Raw genomic sequence first — 21,009 nt, 5'->3', positions numbered from 1 at the left:
AAAGCAGAAGGGGTACACATTTTGTTTTGCTTGCCAGTGTTGGAACTCCTCTGCTTCAGCGGAAGGTTTCATATTCACCCAGTGTACCTCCAGCCTATATGCCCTTAAGGGGATGCGTTTTTAAGAGTGTTTATCATTTTTATGTTTCTAATGGCCACTGCCTTTAACCTTCTTTGATGTCAGATTTAAAGGACTAATCCTGCCCCTTCCCCCAAACCCAGAAATATTAATGAAGGTGATTAATACCCCCACATTTTAATGCAGAGAAGACATTTAGAATTTAATACGAATCTTTACCCTAAGATGAATATTTCTTCCAATTTTTATGAGCACTGACTAAAAACAGGGGAAGAAGTTTGATCCACAATAAGTTTTCCTATATTTCTGGCTATCATATGTGGCTACCCTGGTAATGCACTCTCTGACAAATGCAAAAAAAAGGTTCTTGCACATCTTTACCCCAAGGCCAATGTGTGAGCCAAATTTCAAGAGAATTGGTTCAAAACTGATGAAGTAGTTCAAATTGCAAGTTTTTTACCTAAATTTTGCCATATGATATTTTGTTACCATGACAACACAGTTTCTGAAACACACACAAAAAGTGCCTAGTACATCTTTACTTCAATACCAATGTGTGTGCCAAATTTCATGAGAATTGATTGAAAACTGATGAAGCAGTTTGAATTGTAAGTTTTTTTTCCCAATTTTCACCATATAATATGTTGTTACCATGGCAACAAGATTTCTGAAAGACACACAAAAGTGTGTCTTAGACATCTTCACCTCAAGACCAATGTGTGTGCCAAATTTCATGAGAATCGGTTAAGAACAGAGGAAGTGGTTCTAACTGCAAGATTTTTACCTTATTTTTGCAATAATACACTGTTACCATGGCAACACAATTTCCAACACATGCAAAAAATGTGTCTTGCACACCTTTATCCCAAGACCAAAATATGTACATACACACCAACATTCAACCCGTCACCCTTCGGCTTGGTTAGCATCTTCATTCAGATATTTGGTGCATTGAGATGCGAGGACAAACAGAAGATCTGTTCAAAAAGGGTCTGAATTCAAGAACTAATCCAATGCAAAATAATGCACTGCTATTGAGTTTTGCACTAGCGCTAGTCTATATATCAGACAAATCTGAACTCATAAATTCTGACATTTTCACCCATTTTTTCACTGTTCCTACAGCCAGATTTTTTGGAGCATACCCCATTCTTAATTCTTATACATAAACAAAGGTCTGGAGAAAAAATCACGCTTTTGTCCACCGTGTCCACATAATTTCGCTAACTGACCAGACTATTATGAGTGCAATGTACATAATACTTCATGAGGTGAAAGATGAAAATTATCCATTTAACGAGGCGTAGCCATATTGAATGGATCATGCGTTTTATCTTTCACCCAATAAGTGGTCTGTCCATTGCCCGAATGAAAGAACATTCACTATTTGTATACCAGGTAAATCACCTCGTTAACAAGCCCATCTCTTCGAATCATATCGTGTCTATCAACTTAAAGTTCAACGCATTTTTCTTCCTTGAAGATCTGCACAGTCGATTTAATCTCAATGTTGATCGTTCCTGATGACAATGTTGACGTTTTCCAGAGTTCAGGTTTCTTTTTCAAATATAAACGTTGATTTCATTGATTTCTGTCTTGTTTGGTAAGTTCATTAAAATCACATTTGCAAATGTTCAACTGCTCATACTGATTTGTTGGTATTTATCTTCGAGAGCAGAAATAAAGCTGAAATATAAAACTTATATGTTATCGTAGCTATCCTTCTTGCGGTTCTTGATAAGATAGATGGTGAACCCCCCTGCAACTACAGCTGCAACTCCCGCGACACAACAACCAACGATGAGGCCAACGTTTGGATCATCATCATCATCATCACACTCATGAGCTGAAATTAGAAGGTAGTACGTATCGGGAGGGTTGGGAGGGGGGGGGGGGGGTTAAGAGAGATATAATGAGTGACATTATACATGAGTGTGTTATAGAGATTAAATCAAATTCTATATTAACATGAATAAATGGGGAGAAAGAAAAAGCAAGAGAAAGCGGTGGGAGAATGAGAGAGAATGGAAAACGAGAGGGGAAAGATGAAATAGAGAGAGGTATGGGGGGATGGGGGGGGGGCGAGTTGCGAGAGACAGGGGGCAAGCTAGGCCCAGCGATGACTTTAATCATGTATGGTTTTTACTTGTTAAGATTAATGTTATAAATCTATCTGCGGTAGACAAATATATCAACATTCGAGACAAAATATCCGTTTTACAAATCGAAAGACCGATAGCGAACACATTTTTTTTTTTTTGGGGGGGGGGGGGGGTTGTTGCACCCACAAATGTAATAACGCCCACAAATGTAATAACGCCCACAAATGTAATAACACTTTACCCACAAATGTAATAACGCCCACAAATGTAATAACACTTTACCCACAAATGTAATAATTTCACCCACAAATGTAATAATGCACTTTACCCACAAATGTAATAATTTTTGATCGCCCACAAATGTAATAATGACTTTACCCACAAATGTAATAAATTTGAAGGGATTTTTGGCAAATCCGTTCTGAACTAAAATCGTATAGTAATGCGTTCATATAGCACAAAAGTGCAAAGTCTCTTTTCCTGACCCGGTTAATTAACAAATTATAATATAAATTCAAAGTCTTTATTCCAGACCCGGTTGTTTAAAAAATAATAATATGAGCCAAAAGTCTTTATTCCAGACCCTGTTGTTTCAAAAATTATAATATAAGTACAAAGTTTTTATTCAAACCCCGGTTGTTTAAAAATAATCATATGAGCCTAAAGTCTTTATTCCAGACCCGATTTTTTCAAAAATGATATGTCCAAAGTCTTTTCTCGAGACCCAGTTGTTAAAAAAATTATAATATAAATCCAAAGTCTTTATTCCAGACCCTGTTGTTTAAAAATTATAATATAAATCCAAAGTCTTAATTCCAGACCCGGTTGTTTAAAAAATGATAATATAAGTCCAAAGTCTTTATTCCAGACCCGATTGTTTATAAAATGATAATATAAGTCCAAAGTCTTTATTCTAGACCCAGTTGTTTAAAAAATAATCATATCAGCCTAATGTCTTTATTCGAGACCCGATTGTTTCAAAAATGATAATATAAGTCCAAAGTCTTTTCACCAGACCCTTTTTTTTAAATTATGAAATAAATCCAAAGTATTTTTCCAGACCATGTTGTTTCAAAAATTATAACATAAATCTAAAGTCTTTATTCCAGACCCGATTGTTTCAAAAATGATAATATTAGTTCAAAGTCTTTTCACCAGACCCGGTTGTTTCAAAAATTATAATATAAATCCAAAGTCTTTTTCCAGACCCTGTTGTTTCAAAAATTATAACATAAATCCAAAGTCTTTATTCCAGACCCGATTGTTTCAAAAATGATAATATAAGTCCAAAGTCTTTTCTCCAGTCCCGGTTGTTTAAAAAATTATGATATAAATCCAAAGCCTTTTTCCAGACCCTGTGGTTTCAAAAATTATAATATAAATCAAAAGTCTTTATTCCAGACCCGGTTGTTTAAAAAATAATAATATAAGTCCAAAGTCTTTATTCCAGACCCGGTTGTTTAAAAAATAATCATATGAGCCTAAAGTCTTTATTCCAGACCCGATTGTTTCAAAAATGATAATATAAGTCCAAAGTCTTTTCACCAGACCCGGTTGTTTCAAAAATTATAATATAAATCCAAAGTCTTTTTCCAGACCCTGTTGTTTCAAAAATTATAATATAAATCCAAAGTTTTTATTCCAGACCCGGTTGTTTAAAAAATAATAATATAAGTCCAAAGTCTTTATTCCAGACCCGATTGTTTCAAATATTATGATATAAGTCCAAACTAAGATACGATAATGATGTTCCGGTGGAATCAAAGTCTTTGTTGTTGTTTTAAATTACTGAACGTATTGTGAATATACGCGCTATGAGTAAATTGAGAATCAAGCATAGTCTTTCCTCCAGATCGGTTATTTAAAACTAAAAACTAAAACCATATAGTAATGCCTTCATATAGCACAAAAGTCCAGTCTTTTTCCAGACGCAGTAGTTTCAAAAATTATAATGTAAGTCCAAAGTCTTTTTTCCAGACCCAGTTATTTCAAAAATTATAATATAAGTCCAAACTAAGATACCATAATGATATTCCAGTGGAAAAAAAGAAAATCGAGCTTAGCCTTTTCTCAAAACCCTGTTATTCAAAAATTGTAAATAACAATACAACAACAACAACAACAAAAAACCGTATAAAGACCCCCATAATCTTATTAATGCTGGATAATATGGACATATAGCGTAGTCTTTCAGCCAGACCCAGTCATTTGTTTTTCAAAATAAGGCTAAGAGTAAAAATATAAATAACTCCAAATCTAATACCAAGCAATCCTTGAACCTAAGAACATGTATTTAAAAAGAGGTTTAGAATATTGTCTTTACTCCAGACCTAATCATTACAAAAATTACGAAAAAAAAAATCTTCTAACATAAGACCCTATCATATTCTCTTGGAATAACATGAGTTGTAAAACGTACTCTTTCCTCCAGACCAGGTTATCTAAGAAATGAATTAAAAAAGAAAATCAAATCTAAAACCAATTTTTAAAATTTACACCCAGTAAAAAATATGTCTGTACCCCACACCCGGATTCTTTTGTATAATAATACTAAGCTTAGACCCCTACAAAACATTGTAATTATACATTTGCAAAGAGAACGTCCATTTTCCAGACTTGGTTATTATTTAAAAATAAAATTGTCTAAAACAAATACCCAATAATCTAACTACTGTGGAATAACATGGAGATCGATTGTAGACTTTCCTCCAGACACAATTATTTCAAGAATAAAAAAACAATAAAACCCAACCCCCAACAACGAATCTAAGAACAAACAATCCTCCAAATTAAGACCAAGTACAAAAGCACATGTTTAGAGCGTTGTCTCTATTCCAGACCCAGTCATTTACAAATTAATTCAAACAATCTTAAAAACATAAGACTTTGTCATATTCTTATTCCTGTTGAATAACATTATTATTATGCTTAGACCTTCGTCTAGACCTAGCTATTTATAAGATAAACAAATATTGAAAAAAAAATCAAAGCTGAGACCAATCTTTAAAATTAAACCCAGTTAAAATGCTTGGGTTAGAGAGTTGTCTTTACCCCACATCCAGTTCTCTTAAAATACAAATTAAGCAAAAGATTAATCTAAAAACTTAGACACCAGCATCTCCCAAACTATAAAACCCTGTGATAAGGCATACCGTAAGTTGGTATACAACTTGTTTTTGTTTAATGGAAGTGAAATAAATAAAATTGAATTGAATTGAATACCACAAAAACGTCAAATTAATAAAAGGTGTAAATATTCAGATCTGAATGGTACGCGCCTTAAAAACCCAAAATAACAACAACAACGTTATTCTACATGAATGATATTGTGGCGTCTTTGTTAATATAGTTTGTCTGTTTTTATCGTTTCTAATAATTTCCTATTTTGAAATAACTGCATGGGTCTAGAGCAAAGACTACACCATATTTAAAGACTGGGCGTTGTGCGCCTGTAATCCAAGCTATGTGGGGAAGTTACAAATTGATGCAGAGGTTCGAGGTTCGAGCCCTGGTCACGTCTTTCGGATGGTGACGTTAAAGGTCGGTCCCAGACGTAAATAATCATATCTGTTTGAGACACGTCTGACAAAACTCAAACACACACACACACGTTTGCCCCTGGAAAGATTAAACCTCAAGATGTTGATGGACCTGAATCCACCGACGGGACAGCCTAACTCCGTAACTCTGGTACGGGTGTGGGAGGGGGCTCTTCTTTCTTTGCCTGTCTCTCTTTCAGTCATTTCAAATCAGTTTTTTTCCAATCTTATCACTTCTTGATCACATAAATCCTCTCTCTCTTTACTTAACGGGTCAATATAACCCCAGAAAATATATCTTAGGCCACTGAGATTATTGGAATTGTAACTAATAAAAAGAAATGCTGAATATATTACAAATGGTGCTTGGTACACTGAAAATTTAAAGTAACGAAGAACTTGTTAAAACTTTATCCCCTCTTGCTAGAATGATTTTCTTTTATATAAACAACCATATCGTTTACGGGAAGTAATCCCATATGTGTGCTGATATCTTATTCCTCATTTTTTTGTTTTATATGTATTAAAAGTTTTTGTGGTTTTTTTTTCATAAAAAAAAGGAATGAATATACAAGAAATAATAATAATAAACAAGTGGAATGCCTCTGACCGTCTCACCTGCATCACGCGATTCAACATAGCAGAGTGCTGACTTTGAATACTACTATAACTCGCACAAGATGTTAAGTGATACTTGGTTACTCTTATTTCCACGTTTTATGAACAAGACCAATACACTTACAGAGATAGGATGGTAATTCAACAAATACCCCCCAATGTGGCCAAAATTCATTGAACTCACATGACCTTTGACCTTGATCATGTGACCTGAAACTTGCACAGGATATTCAGTGATATTTTATTACTCTTATGTCCAAGTTTCAAAAGTCAGATCAATAAACTTGCAAAGTTATGATGGTAATTTAACAGATACCCCCATTATGGCCAAAGTTCATTGACCTTTGACCTTGGTCATGTGACCTAAAATGCACACAGGATGTTCAGTGATACTTGATTACTCTTATGTCCAAGTTTTATGAACTAGACCAACATACTTTCAAAGTTATGATGGTAATTCAACAACAACAAAAAAACAATTCGGTAAAAGTTAATTGACCCTAAATGACCTCTGACCTTGACCAAGTGACCTTAAACTTGCCCAGGATGTTTAGTGATACTTGATTACTATTATGTCCAAGTTTCATGAATCAGATCCAAAACCTTTTTAAGTTTTGATTGTAATTCATCAGATACCCACGAATCGGCCAAAGTTCATTGACCCTAAATGACCTTTGACCTTGGTCATGTGACGTAAAACTCATGCAGGATGTTTGGTGATACTTGATTAACCTTATGTCCAAGTTTAATGAACTAGGTCTATATATTTTTTAAGTTATGATGATATTTCAAAATCTTAACCTCAGGTTAAGATTTTGATGTTGATTCCCCCAACATGGTCTAAGTTCATTGACCCTAAATGACCTTTGACCGTGGTCATGTGACGTGAAACTCTAATAAGATGTTAGGTAATACTTGATTAACCTTATGGCCAAGTTTCATGAACTAGGTTCTTATACTTTCTAAGTTATGATGTCATTTCAAAAACTTAACCTTAGGTTAAGATTTGATGTTGACGCCGCCGCCGCCGTCGCCGTCGGAAAAGCAGCGCCTATAGTCTCACTCTGCTATGGAGGTGAGACAAAAAGAAGTAATAAAAATAATACTAAATAAAATTGTTACCCTACTTCTCATACAGTGGGTGGCAAAAATAGTCAATCATGACTTATTGCCAAATAAAAACATGGAATGGAATTGTTATCCCCTCTTGTTAGAATGTTTTTCTTTTATATAATATATCATAGATCGTCAATCAACAACATTATCGTTTTCGGGAAGTAATCCCCCTATTGTTTACTGATATCTTATTTCTCATTTTTTTTTCATATGTATTTTAATGTTTTGTTATTTAGGTGTTTTCAAAGGAAAAAGGAAGGAATATACAAGAATTTATTTTTTTTAAAAGACAAGTCCACCCCAACAAAAACTTGATATGAATAAAAAGAGAAAAATTCAACAAGCATAACACTGAAAATTTCATCAAAATCGGATGTAAAATAAGAAAGTTATGGCATTTTAATGTTTGGCTTCATTTCACAAAACAGTTATATGCACATCTCGGTCGGTATGCAAATGAGGAACTGATGACATCACTCACTCATTATTTCTTTTGTATTTTCTTAAATGAAATATGAAATATTTTTATTTTCTCGTCCTTGTCATGTGAAATAAAGTTTCAATCCTCCCTGCAACACGTGGAAATTTATTATTTTAACATTTTGTGCTTTAGGCAAGGAGGTCCTTATCGTCAAATTCGTAAAAATTGAAATAATGTATAATTCAAACAATGAAAACCAAAAGAAAGAGTGAGTGAGTAACATCATCGACTCTCTCATTTGGATGTAGCTGGCTCGCTCATATAACTATTTTGTTAAAAATAAACAAAACTTTGAAATGTCATAACATTTTTATTTTACATCCGATTTTGATGAAATTTTTAGCATTGTGCTTGTCTGATTTTTCTCTATTAATTCAAATCAACATTTTTTCTGAAGAGGACTTGACCTTTAATGGTTGCAGGGTCTTTGTTTTGTTGTTGTTGTGTTATTAATGACTTTTATAACTGGGTCTGACAGAAAGACTACGCTACATTTCCATGTTATTCAACATAAATAGGATCGTGGGTCTTTGTTTTTTATAATTATTATAATTTTTGAAATAAATTTTCAATTTAAACAACCGGGGTCTGGAATAAAGACTTTGGACTTATATTATTATCTTTTAAACAACCGGGTCTGGAATAAAGACTTTTGATTTATATTATAATTTTTGAAACAACAGGGTCTGGAAAAAGACTTTGGATTTATATTATAATTTTTTAAACAACCGGGTCTGGAGAAAAGACTTTGGACTTATATTATCATTTTTGAAACAATCGGGTCTAGAAAAAAGACTTCTGGATCATATGATTATTTTTTAAACAACCGGGTCTGGAATAAAGACTTTGGACTTATATTATTATTTTCTAAACAACCGGGTCTGGAATAAAGACTTTTGATTTATATTATAATTTTTGAAACAACAGGGTCTGGAAAAAGACTTTGTATTTATATTATTATTTTTGAAACAAACGGGTCTGGAATAAAGACTTTGGACTTATATTATTTTCTAAACACCCGGGTCTGGAATAAAGACTTTGGGCTCATATTATTATTTTTTAAACAACCGGGTCTGGAATAAAGACTTTGGATTTATATTATAATTTTTAAACAACCAGGTCTGGAATAAAGACTTTCGATTTATATTATAATTTTTGAAACAACCGGGTCTGGAATAAAGACTTTGGGCTCATATTATTATTTTTGAAACAACCAGGTCTGGAATAAAGACTTTGGGCTCATATTATTATTTTTGAAACAACCGGGTCTGGAATAAAGACTTTGGATTTATATTATAATTTTTGAAACAACAGGGTCTGGAATAAAGACTTTTGATTTATATTATAATTTTTGAAACAACCGGGTCTGGAATAAAGACTTTTGATTTATATTATAATGTTTGAAACAACAGGGTCTGGAAAAAGACTTTGGATTTATATTATAATGTTTTAAACAACCGGGTCTGGAATAGAGACTTTGGGCTCATATTATTATTTTTGAAACAACCGGGTCTGGAATAAAGACTTTGGGCTCATATTATTATTTATGAAACAACCGGATCTGGAATAAAGACTTTGGATTTATATTATAATTTTTGAAAAAACCGGGTTTTGAATAAAGACTTTGGACTTATATTATAATTTGTTAATTAACCGGGTCAGGAAATGAGACTTTGCACGTTTGTGCTAAATGAACGCATTACTATACAATTTTAGCTTAGAACCGTATTTGCCAAAAATCTCTTCAAATTTATTACATTTGTGGGTAAAGTCATTATTACATTTGTGGGCGATCAAAAATTATTACATTTGTGGGTAAAGTGCGTTATTACATTTGTGGGTGAAATTATTACATTTGTGGGTAAAGTGTTATTACATTTGTGGGCGTTATTACATTTGTGGGTAAAGTGTTATTACATTTGTGGGCGTTATTACATTTGTGGGCGATTATTACATTTGTGGGTGTAACAGGGGTCTGATTGCATGAACGGTTGGCGCATATTATAAAAAATCAATGCATCATGACAATAAGGATTTTAGCGTGGAGCGTTGTGGCCCAGTGGATAAGTCTTCTGACTTTGAAACAGGGTCGTGGGTTCGAATCCCAGCCATGGCGGAATTTCCTTCAGCAATAAATTTATCCACATTGTGCTGCACTCGACCCAGGTGAGGTGAATGGGTACCCGGCAGGATGAATTTCTTGAAAGCATGAGCGCTGAAAGGCAGCTCGAGCTAAAGCCGGGGTAATAACAATAAAAACAATGCGCCTCGGAATATAATATTTCTAGATAGATGGCGCTATAAAATGCCTATTATTATTATTATTATAATTATAATTGAAAACAATATCTTTTGTTGAAAATGTTGTTCCACTTTCTCTTGTTTTTTGGAGAGTATTTGTTAAATTGCTTACCGTGACCGCAGCCATCCGTAGTATGTTCTACTAATGGTTGGAAGAGGGGCGAAGATAGCTCTATCATAGCAGTGCCGAGATCAAATGATAACCTATCACACACATAATGCTCCCCAAGAGGAACAGAGAAAAATTTCCCTGTAACATTCAGAGTATCGATGATATCTATTGAAAATAAAACGATTTGGAAAAAAAGTCAAGCACATTTTAAGAGGAAGTCATCACGGGAGAGGGTGTTTGGTAATTCAGATGGAATTAATCCGAGCTCAAAATACGATCCTGCATTACTTATTAATAATTCAGAATATATATTTGCTCACCGTTTATTTGAGCAAATTTGATCCAGAAATGACTAAATAAAAACATTTTCAATGAACTTAATTGAAGTAGGTATGGAGATATGTGAGCTCCGGAATCTTCATTGTACAAAGTAAAAGAATAATACAAATAAAATGTAATCCTAACATCTGAATAAATGTCGTTGACTCGAGACCTGTTGACTTCTCATGACTCCACTGTCAACTTAATATATCCGATTAAACAACAACTGCAAGGTTCACAGCTTTGTACTTGTATATTTTACTGTGTTGTAATTGAACTTTTTTTCCTATTAAAGGGATGCTCCGTGCTGAGTATTTTTATATCTTAATAAATAGATTAAAATTCACAAAGCAAAATGCTGAAAAATTCATCAAAATCGCATAACAAATAACAAAGTTATTGAATTTTAAATTGTATCAATATTTTATGAAAGAATTTATATGCACGTCGTCATGAATATTCATTAGGAGGACTGATGATGTCACATCCTCACATTATGTTATTACATAAAATCATAATTGTTATATCTTATCATACATGTGTAAATGATGTGTCTCCAATATGATGAAATAAGGTAGAAAAAATGAATAATAAATGAAACTAGTTTCATGTAATAAAATGTTTAGTTAGCTTGATGTAAAACCTTGTACTTTGAATTCAATCATGGTTTTTACGTGGTAGTCATGTACCACTTTTCATCATTTTATGATGGCAACATCAGGCTAAAAGAACAATCTAAAAGAAAAAAAGAAAACAAAAACGAAAGAACAAGTGGGGATATGACATCATCAGCACAAGTAATGAATATTCATGAAGACATACCTAGAAACTGTTACACAGGAATAATGCAAATCGTTAGCATTCACGAACTTTGTTATTCGTTACCCGATTTTGATCGAATTTTCAGCACTTTGCTCTTTGAATTTTACTATATTTATTAAACATTAATTCCTTCTGCCTGGAGCATCACTTTGAAGAGTGTACATGTATATACTCCTTTCTTTACATCGATGATACCTCAAGGACCACCCAAACGAGACAACAAAATTGGTCTATATATGAGCAGTTGGTAATGTAATTTAGGTTTCAATGGAATAAATTATTAAATGGAAACCAAAATTGTAGTCTTTATGGACAGGCGCACTACAAAAATACTGGTGTTGATTTAACACAAGCTCGGTATCTTTATCTGAAAACACCAGAGACGTGTTGAAACAGTCATGACTCCGGCTTTAGGCGAACACCTGATAGGCATTTAAACAACACTACACTCTAAAAAAATATTTGGTAAAAATGCTCCATGTGGGTAATTATGTGTCAAAACAGCACTAGGCATTTCTTTAGGGCATTTTTATTTATCCAGTGTGATGAAAATTTTGCCCATTTTAAAGTCTTTTTTGTTTACCTTACTGGAGAATGCTTCCCGCATTGAGTAAAATACTGCCCAAAATTGTTCGGACATAATTTCATAATTTCTCTCGTGTTGGTAAAAATTTTACCCAATATTTTATACAGTGTAATCAGTGTTAAACCACTATCGGTTTGATTCTTAACTGGTGTTGTTTCAACACTTCCCAGGTATTTACCAATACATAAATCGGGCTGGTGTTAAATCAACACCAGTGCTTTGGTAGTTTGGTCCTGTGGGTGTTTAATAAGCTGTTCGTAAGTTACGAGCGACTTTACGAACGACTGGTAATCATGCTGATCTTGTGGTGTTTTCATTGGTGTTAATGTGGTTCGTAATATTCACTGCAAAATCACCGGTGCTGACTTAACATCAGCCCGGTATCTATATCGGAAAGCACCAGGGAAGTGTTGAAGCAACACCTGGTAAAAATCAAACCGATATCATGAATATTGGTTCAACACTGATCCGTGTTGTGCTGAAATTATGTGTATCTGGTGTTAGCCTAAAGCCGAACTGGTGTTGCTTCAACACTTCTCTGGTGATTTCCTTTATGTTTGGTGTTAAATTAACACCGGTATTTTTACAGTGAAATGATGACCAGTCATTCGGACATGTAACTTAGTCAATCAGCGTTCGTACGAATCTCACCGTTCGTACGAATTCTGCATGGAATTCGTAGACATTCGTAGATGGACCATCGATTCTTACGGCCCTCGAAATTCCGTATGAACGCTGTTTAATTCCTAAGAACATCTCAAAACCTTCTTGGGAAACGAAATTATTTTCGGCAATTTTCTTGCCCTAGAATTCATACGTTATTCGTAAGAATGCCTTGAGTTATTCTTTAATCAGATTTCCGTTTTCGCAAGATATTCGTACGTGCAACTCACGGCACTCTCAAGTTATTCGTTCGAAGATTTTACGAATTTGTGTATATTTTGTCGGATTGTAAGGAATACGCTTGATTAAAGTCTTTTGCAGGTTTCCATTAGATGTTTCTTGTACTTGGTGCTAGCATACCTCTTAATCCATTTATTGTAAAAACAATCATTGTCACCGAAAAAAAAATCATCGAGATTGTGTTCTGTGGTGGCATCAAAATCATATTTCTCTTTCTTTGGTTTTCCCGTTACCTCATCTTTCTCACTATCACTATGTCGTCTTGATGGTTCTCCCTCGTCTTGCTCGTCCTCGTCATGGCCACTACACCTCCTGGTAATTTCCAATGTCCATCAAGTGGCTGTTGCTGCAGCTCTCCTCCTTTCGCTCCTTCCTCCTATTTTTTTTCTTCCCCATCGCCCTTTTCCCTTTGAGAGATTTCCCTTTTGGCCGCATATTTCTTCGACAGGAGATGCTTCTTAGTTGATCACCACGAGCAGAGTGAAGATTGAACTGTGTGGGTTTGGCTTCACATCCCCTAAAACTCCACAGTAGCCCTTACGAATGCCTTGCAAACTCCACGAGTCGTCCGTAAGTGTGCCGTACGAATATCCGTTCGTAAGGCGTTCTTACCAACACCGTAAGAACACTCTACGAACAACTTAATGCCTCCTTACGACCATCGTAAGAAATTAAAGGCTTCTAGAACTGTTTATTGACCCCCCCCAAAAAAAAATCTAGTTCTTACGATGTTTAACGACGTTTGTACGGCCACCTTACGAAGAAAGGGCTTCGTACAAGATTAAAAAAAAAAATCTTGGACAAGGCCATCGACCAAACTGCAAACTTACGAACCCCGGTCACGAACGGTCTGCGAACGCTGGCTTCGTACGGCCTCCTTGAGAAGATCTTACTAAAAATCGTTCGTACGATGTTCGTAGCAGATCGTGATGGCATTTGTGACCGAGCTTTTACTTAATACGGATATAGATTGGTGAAACATCCACCCGGTTTGACTGTACTAATAATTAGTTCTCTGTTACCTACCACCTTCCGTTGTCATCAAATCAAACACGACTTTATCTAAATGATATTTGCTGCCCTCTATGTCGAAGTGAAGTTGGAGCTGCCAGATATCATCATCAGAAGGAAAAGACATCACGAATATAGAACTATTCTCAGTGCAAATTGAATTGCGAGATGTTGCTACTTTTGGTATGTCCACTGTCGTTTCATTCTATGTTGTTGGATAAAACAGAGGGAGAGGGGAAAAAGTTTATTTTGAAAGAAAAAGTACATGGTATTCAATAACATTTAGTTACGAACCACGAATAAAACCTAACAAAAGACACCGACAGTGATCAAGAGTATTTGAAATCAGCCTTCAAATGAAATACTTAGACCTCTTCTTTTCGGGACAATTTTCATCCTAAAAGCTTTCTGCACCTTAGGGATGCCATAAGGTTTATTATTCAAACCATATTAAGACACTTGGATGCAGTGTTTTACCCTTTAGGAATTCGCACCACAAATGAGAGAAAAAAAAAGGAATTCGGTCTGAAAGGTGCAGATTCGAAGTATATCTTTTAGGGTGCAAACAGGCATTTTCCCCGTGTATTTTGCACCTTTTATGATGTAAGATAACTATCTTGTTTATCTTGTATACAAAAATGTGCAGCCAGTACGCGTTAAGTGCAAAGTTCAACCTTTTCTTAAGTGTGTACATCGGAAGTATATCAGATCACCTCCATTTCTTGATCAAAACCAAGAGGTGAGATTTTTCAGCAGTAGTGACCGTCGGGGGGGGGGGGGTGTCGGTGTGGTGCTCATCCTTTCTACCAGCCCAGATTAACCGTTAAACCCAGCAGATTATCATTATTATCATCATTTTTTTTCAAGCATAGGCCTATATACTACTGAAAAAAATACAATTTTTTATATTTTCGTTACACAGTCATCCGTGTATACCGGAACGCGGCGCCACGGCTCACCGGTGGGGGGGGGGGGGTGCGGGCACAAAGAAGCAAAAAAGGTATAAAATCGAGATATACCCTATGTTTAACTTTTTATTCAACCGAAAATATAAAATCATAATTATAAATAGGTCATCAATCTTTCCCCCTATATCGTCTCTACGCGACCGCACGACTGATAAAACGTGCAGCACGTGCGGATTTATGTAGGCCTACATATTATTTTCTTAAAACATTTACGCATTTGCAGGTCAAACAGATAGACTCGAAGATCAAGTACATTTAGGTATGTGTTTTTAATTGAAAACCTTTTAAAGTGAAGTGTAAACCTTGTCATCAAGAGAGATGAAAATAGTTTTTTAAAAACGCATTAAAACAAGCATACTCATTTTCTACAAGGCTTCGTAGTCGTTAATGGCCACTTTAGCTACTTAGCCAACTGCAGCGGTAAAGATAAAACACTCTTACTAAGGAAAATCCCTGCTAATCATTGTCTTGAAGGATGTAAAGGATTTTATCCCCCCAAAAAGGAGAATTCAAAAGTTAGTCTTCTCCGAATTCAGTTTGCGCAAACATACTCGACCTACATTGTGATACAATTTGAAATATAGGCCTATCTGCTCTCGTTTCATTCTCGAACATGTTAAAGATAAGAATGGCGTTTTTGGTTTCTGTACATTTATATCGATAAAAATAAGAAATTGTTTATACAAAATCACAAAGAAAAAGAAGAGAAACAATTATCAGCTCTCTCATCATCCGGTAAATTGCCACTTGGTCTATACACACCCGCTACGTCTACTGTCCGTTTCATCTTACTCCACTCGGTCTACTCCTGGTTCGTCTACAACCAGTTCGACTATTAAAACCATCGGATCTAATAACCCATCCATAACATGTGCCATTACGTCTAGTCCAGTTGGTCTAACACTACCTTGACCTTGTCTATATGAGTAGATGAATGTATGAACCAAATTTTCGTGTGACGAAGTAAAAAAAAAACAAAAAACCCAATTAACTGGGCATTAGACTAACTGATAATTAGACTATCTGAGTATTAGACCACGTATAGTGTAGAAAAATGTAATTTAGACAAAACTGATAGTAGACCAAGTGGATTTGGCCCACAAAAATTTCAAACATTTTGAAATTTTCGTCAAGCAAAATCCTTTTTTTTTTGGCGCCGTCACGCGCCACCATGCACCAGTTTGGAGCCAGTTTGAGTCTGTAAATTGCCAATTCGTCCACTCACCACACGGTCTACCTTCATTTAGTCCAGTGCCATTCCGTCCATCAACATTTCGTCTAGAAACCATTTGGTCGAAGCATCCCTTCGTCTAATCACCATGTTGTCTATTACCATTTCGTCTAATAACCAGTTGGTCTAATAAACCCTTTCTTTTCATTCATTTTGCACAATCAACACTGAAGTTAATTAGACCAAATGGTATATGGACTAAATGGCTATAGGACCAACTGGTTATTAGACGGAATGGCATTAGACTAAATTCAAGTAGACCATATGATGAGTAGACGTACTGATGATAGACCAAATGGTAGTAGACGAGTTTGCAATTGGACGAATTGGCATTAGACGAGTTGGAATAAACCGTTTGAGTCATGCACTGCATGCCTGTATTTAGGCATCTTATTGGCAACACTGCAGGCGTCATGTGCAGCAGCTTTGCATTGGCGCCAACAGTGGGCTCCTTGCATTACAATGTATAATTACTGAGCAAGTGAAGTATAAAAATGGTGTAACTTTCATAACATTATGCAGTTTAATCAACAACCGTCGATAGTAATGACAAAAACAATGAAAATGATGATGATAATAATAATAATGATTATCATGATGATGATAGTAATAATAATGATAATAATAATAATGAAAATAATAATGAGAAGAATAATAATGACAATAATAATGATAATGATAATAATGATAATAACAATAATTATAAACAATGATGATAATAATGATAACAATAGTAATAATATTACCAATACTACTATTAGTACTATAACAACTATAATGATGATACTTATAATAACGCATTTCTTGCGTTGCATAAAGAAGCCTTTTACAGCCTGGGGCCAAGGGCGGAAGCGTATTAAAGGATGATCCGGGCTGAAAGTATTTATACTTGTATAAATAGAGTAGAATTCGCTGAGCAAAATCGGATAACAAACAACAAAGTTATTGAATTTTAAAGTTTAGCAATATTTTGTGAAAACAGTCGTCATGAATATTCATTGCGTGGGCTGATGATGTCACATCGCTTATGTCAAATGTAATCATAATGTTGAATTTATGTTACAAGTAAGTCTGCAGAGTGTAATGGGGGGTGTGTGTGTGTGGGTTTGGGTGCTTCTGTGTGTTTGTGTGTTTCTGATGAGGATTGGGACTTTTAAAGGTTTATTTCTTGTATATTTTGCATATTATGTATTTTACAATTTGTATGTATTTTGATTAACAGGGCCCAATTGCAAACCAGCTTTTTATCTTTGTTAATGTTTTTTATCGTGTATAGCTGAATTGGTCACCCTGTATAAAGATGTGAAATAAATAAATAAATAAAATAAATAAACATCTCCACTTGTTTTTTTTTATTTTATTATATGAAAATAGGTTTAGTCATTTTTTTCCTCCAAGAACTAGAAAAATTTGATTTAGTGCATTAGATATTTATTGCTGCAACTTATTTCATCATAAGGGAGACATATTATTCACACAAGTATGAAATAATGAAATAATATGATTTTTCTGTAATAACATAAGAAAACGGAAATTTGAGATGTGACATCATCAGCCCACCTAAAGAATATTCATGACGACTGTTTTCACAAAATATTGCTAAACTTTAAACTTCAATAACTTTATTTTGTTATCCAATTTTGATGAAATGTTAGGCATTTTGCTCAGTGAATTCTACTCTACATGTATGTATTAAGATATAAATATTTTCATCCGCGACTACCCCTTTAAGGTTATTTTAGCACGAAATTTTACCTAATCTAAGTGAAATGTCGGAACATGGGTGAGCGCAGGTGGAAATCATCTTCAGCAACAATCATGACAATCAATCTATTACAATACTTACTCTAAACTGAATTTAAACAAATATATATATCGTGGTCACCTTCATGGGCTTTCATAATATCTGGATAACTGCTTGGTTTATCATGTCTTCACATGTGCATAACAGTGACAATCTCATCAAAAACAGATTTAAAAAATATGATTATGGCATCACGTTGCAATGCATTATTTTCAAAGGAAAATGTATGGCAACGTGAGCTGGAGAATTATCGTTTATGAAATGAAATTGCTCAAAAAAGTTAACCTTTAGTATGGCTCATTTAATAAACACAACTTGCATGTCAGGCGTTCTTCACCAAGCCATAACTTTGTAAATCTTCAAGATTGGTCGATTGATTGTGATTGTTTGATTGATTTATTGGTTGATTGTTTGACTGGTTGGTTGAATCGTTAATTGATTGATTGGTTGTTTGATTGATTGATTGGTTGGTTGGTTAATTGACTGACTGACTGATTAATTGTTTGGTTTATTGGTTGGTTGATTGATTGGTTGGTTGTTTGGTTGATTGATTGGTTGCTTGATTCATTGACTGATTGATTGGTTAGTTGAATGGTTGATTGGTTGATTGATTGATTTTTAGTTGGTTAATTGACTGACTGATTGATTGTTTGATTGGTTGGTTGATTGATTGATTGATTGGTTGGTTGGTTGTTTGGTTGATTGATTGGTTGGTTGATTCATTGACTGATTGATTGATTAGTTGATTGGTTGATTGATTGATTGTTTGGTTTGTTGGCTGGTTGTTAAATTGATTGAATGGTTGGTTAAATGATTGATTGGTTGTTATATTGATTGAATGGTTGGTTGAATGATTGTTTTTTTTTTGGTTGTTTGATTGATTGGTTCCCCTAGCAAGAGCAACAAACCATTAAAATACTGAACCCTCAATGAATGCAGTTTAAAGGTCAAGTCCACCTCAGGAAAATGTTGATTTAAATCAATAGAGAAAAATCAGACAAGCACAATGCTGAAAATTTCATCAAAATCGGATGTAAAATAAGAAAGTTATGACATTTCAAAGTTTCGCCTATTTTCAACAAAATAGTTATATGAACGAGCCAGTTACATCCAAATGAGAGAGTCGATGATGTCACTCACTCACTATTTCTTTTGTTTTTTATTGTTTGAATTATACAATATTTCAATTTTTACGAATTTAACGATTAGGACCTCCTTGCCTGAACCACAAAATATTCAAATAATGGAATTCCACGTGTTCAGGGAGGAATGAAACTTCATTTCACATGACAATGATGAGAAAATAAAAATATTTCATATTTAATATAATAAAATACAAAAGAAATAGTGAGTGAGTGATGTCATCTACTCTCTCATTTGGATGTAACTGGCTCGTTCATATAACTATTTTGTTGAAAATAAGCGAAACTTTAAAAATTTACAGTGTTATGCTTGTTGAATTTTGCTCTTTTTATTCAAATCAAGTATTTGTTGGGGTGGACTTGTCCTTTAAATCTAATTAGCGATCGGATCACAGCAACAGGTGGGTCGCTAGATGGAATATATTCCTTTTTTTCTCCCACTCCGACTGGAATGAAGCACTGGCGTAAATCCCGGGGGGATGGGGGGATATATCCCCCCATTTTTCGATAAGGGGGGGGAATGGCCTGTACAAACATCCCCCCACTTTTTACGAAAGAAATGAAAAAAAATCACAAGAGATAATTGTTTTGTTGGTGAAAATTCTTCCTAAAATACCGCTTAACAAATAAAACAATATTATTGGATCATAAAATGCAAATAAAGAGCCAGTTCACCATTTGAAAACGAAATACTTCTGTCCTTATTATAACGTTGAAGAGAAACCCCCGTTTCTTCCAATTCATCAATGTTGGGGTTTTGGGGGGAGGGATTAAGATGGAATTTCAAAACATTTTGAAGTAATCTCTAATAAAACCATCAAACCATCATGGGGTAAAAAAGATAACAATATCGGAGGGGTATTTGCCATATGGACATACAGTGGCGTAACTACCGGGGGGGCATGGGGGCACATGCCCCCCCCCCCAAAAAAAAAAAAAAAGACGGAGAAAAGGAGAAATGAGGGAGAAAGGAAGAGAAACGTAGTGGGAAAGAAGAAAATATTATTCACTATAATGTATTATAATTATTTATGTTAAATTACATAAGAAACATTTTTATCATAACTTTATGAAACATAATTTGCCCAGGGCCTACGTCTTCATTGTTCCTGGTGCTCGCATTGTCTGTTTAACAAGATATATAATCCTGTTGTACTAAAACATCACATTTTTAAGTCAATATAAACCAAATATATTTCCTAGAACTTGAGTTATCATAAATGACATATGCTTCTTTTACATGACTCAAAAAGTGATTGCCTCATGTTAAGGTCTTCGTATATAAACATTTCATGTCCGTGATTACGTTCGCATTAGTGGATTGGTGAGATATGTCTGCTCTTCATGAATTCTTAAAATCAGTCCTTAAAATGTCCCTTCTTCTGATCTGAATATCAAAAATGTTCAGCTCGCGCTTCGCGCTCGCATCATTTGGTTAATGAAATACACTATATGGTCCTAGTTAATTCCTACAAAGAAACCTTAAAATGCCCCACTTTAGGTCTGAATTGCCTAAATTTTCAGCTCGCGCTTCGCGCTCGCAATATTTGATTGGTGAGATGCGTATGATATTCATGGTTGCAAAGACTTCAAAAAGTGTTCCATGTGTTCAGATGTAATTCTAATAAAATCAGCAAGCGCTTGGCACTCGCATTAGATGACTATGGTGAGATATGCATACTCTTAATGGATTCCTAAAATATATTCCTTAAAATCTCGCTGTTTGGGGTCAAAATATACGAAAATTTCAGCTCGCGCTTCGCGCTCGCATTGTTTAGCAAGACAGGTACCTATCATGATTACATAAATTTGATCATAATGTCCCTTTTTAGGTGTGAATATAAAAAAATACAGCTCGCGCTTCGCGCGCTCAC

General features: G+C 34.6%; 1 protein-coding gene across 1 annotated transcript in view; it reads right to left on the bottom strand.

Moving 5' to 3' along the window:
- Window positions 1-1,662: 1,662 nt before the first annotated feature.
- Window positions 1,663-21,009, bottom strand: part of LOC121429937 (lysosome-associated membrane glycoprotein 2-like) — a 31,674-nt gene continuing 12,327 nt past the window's right edge. Inside the window, exons 4-6 of the mRNA XM_041627197.1 lie at window positions 14,006-14,195; window positions 10,348-10,512; window positions 1,663-1,924 (exon numbers count right to left, since the gene is read on the bottom strand). Coding sequence (XP_041483131.1) covers window positions 1,779-1,924; window positions 10,348-10,512; window positions 14,006-14,195 — 501 coding nt within the window. The 3' untranslated portion in view covers window positions 1,663-1,778. The remainder of the gene's footprint in view (window positions 1,925-10,347; window positions 10,513-14,005; window positions 14,196-21,009) is intronic.

The sequence above is a fragment of the Lytechinus variegatus genome, chromosome 16, assembly GCF_018143015.1.
Source record: "Lytechinus variegatus isolate NC3 chromosome 16, Lvar_3.0, whole genome shotgun sequence".
Classification (NCBI taxonomy): Eukaryota; Metazoa; Echinodermata; class Echinoidea; order Temnopleuroida; family Toxopneustidae; genus Lytechinus; species Lytechinus variegatus.
The sequence above is the reverse complement of the archived record's forward strand: the minus strand, read 5'-3'. Positions and strand labels throughout refer to the sequence as shown.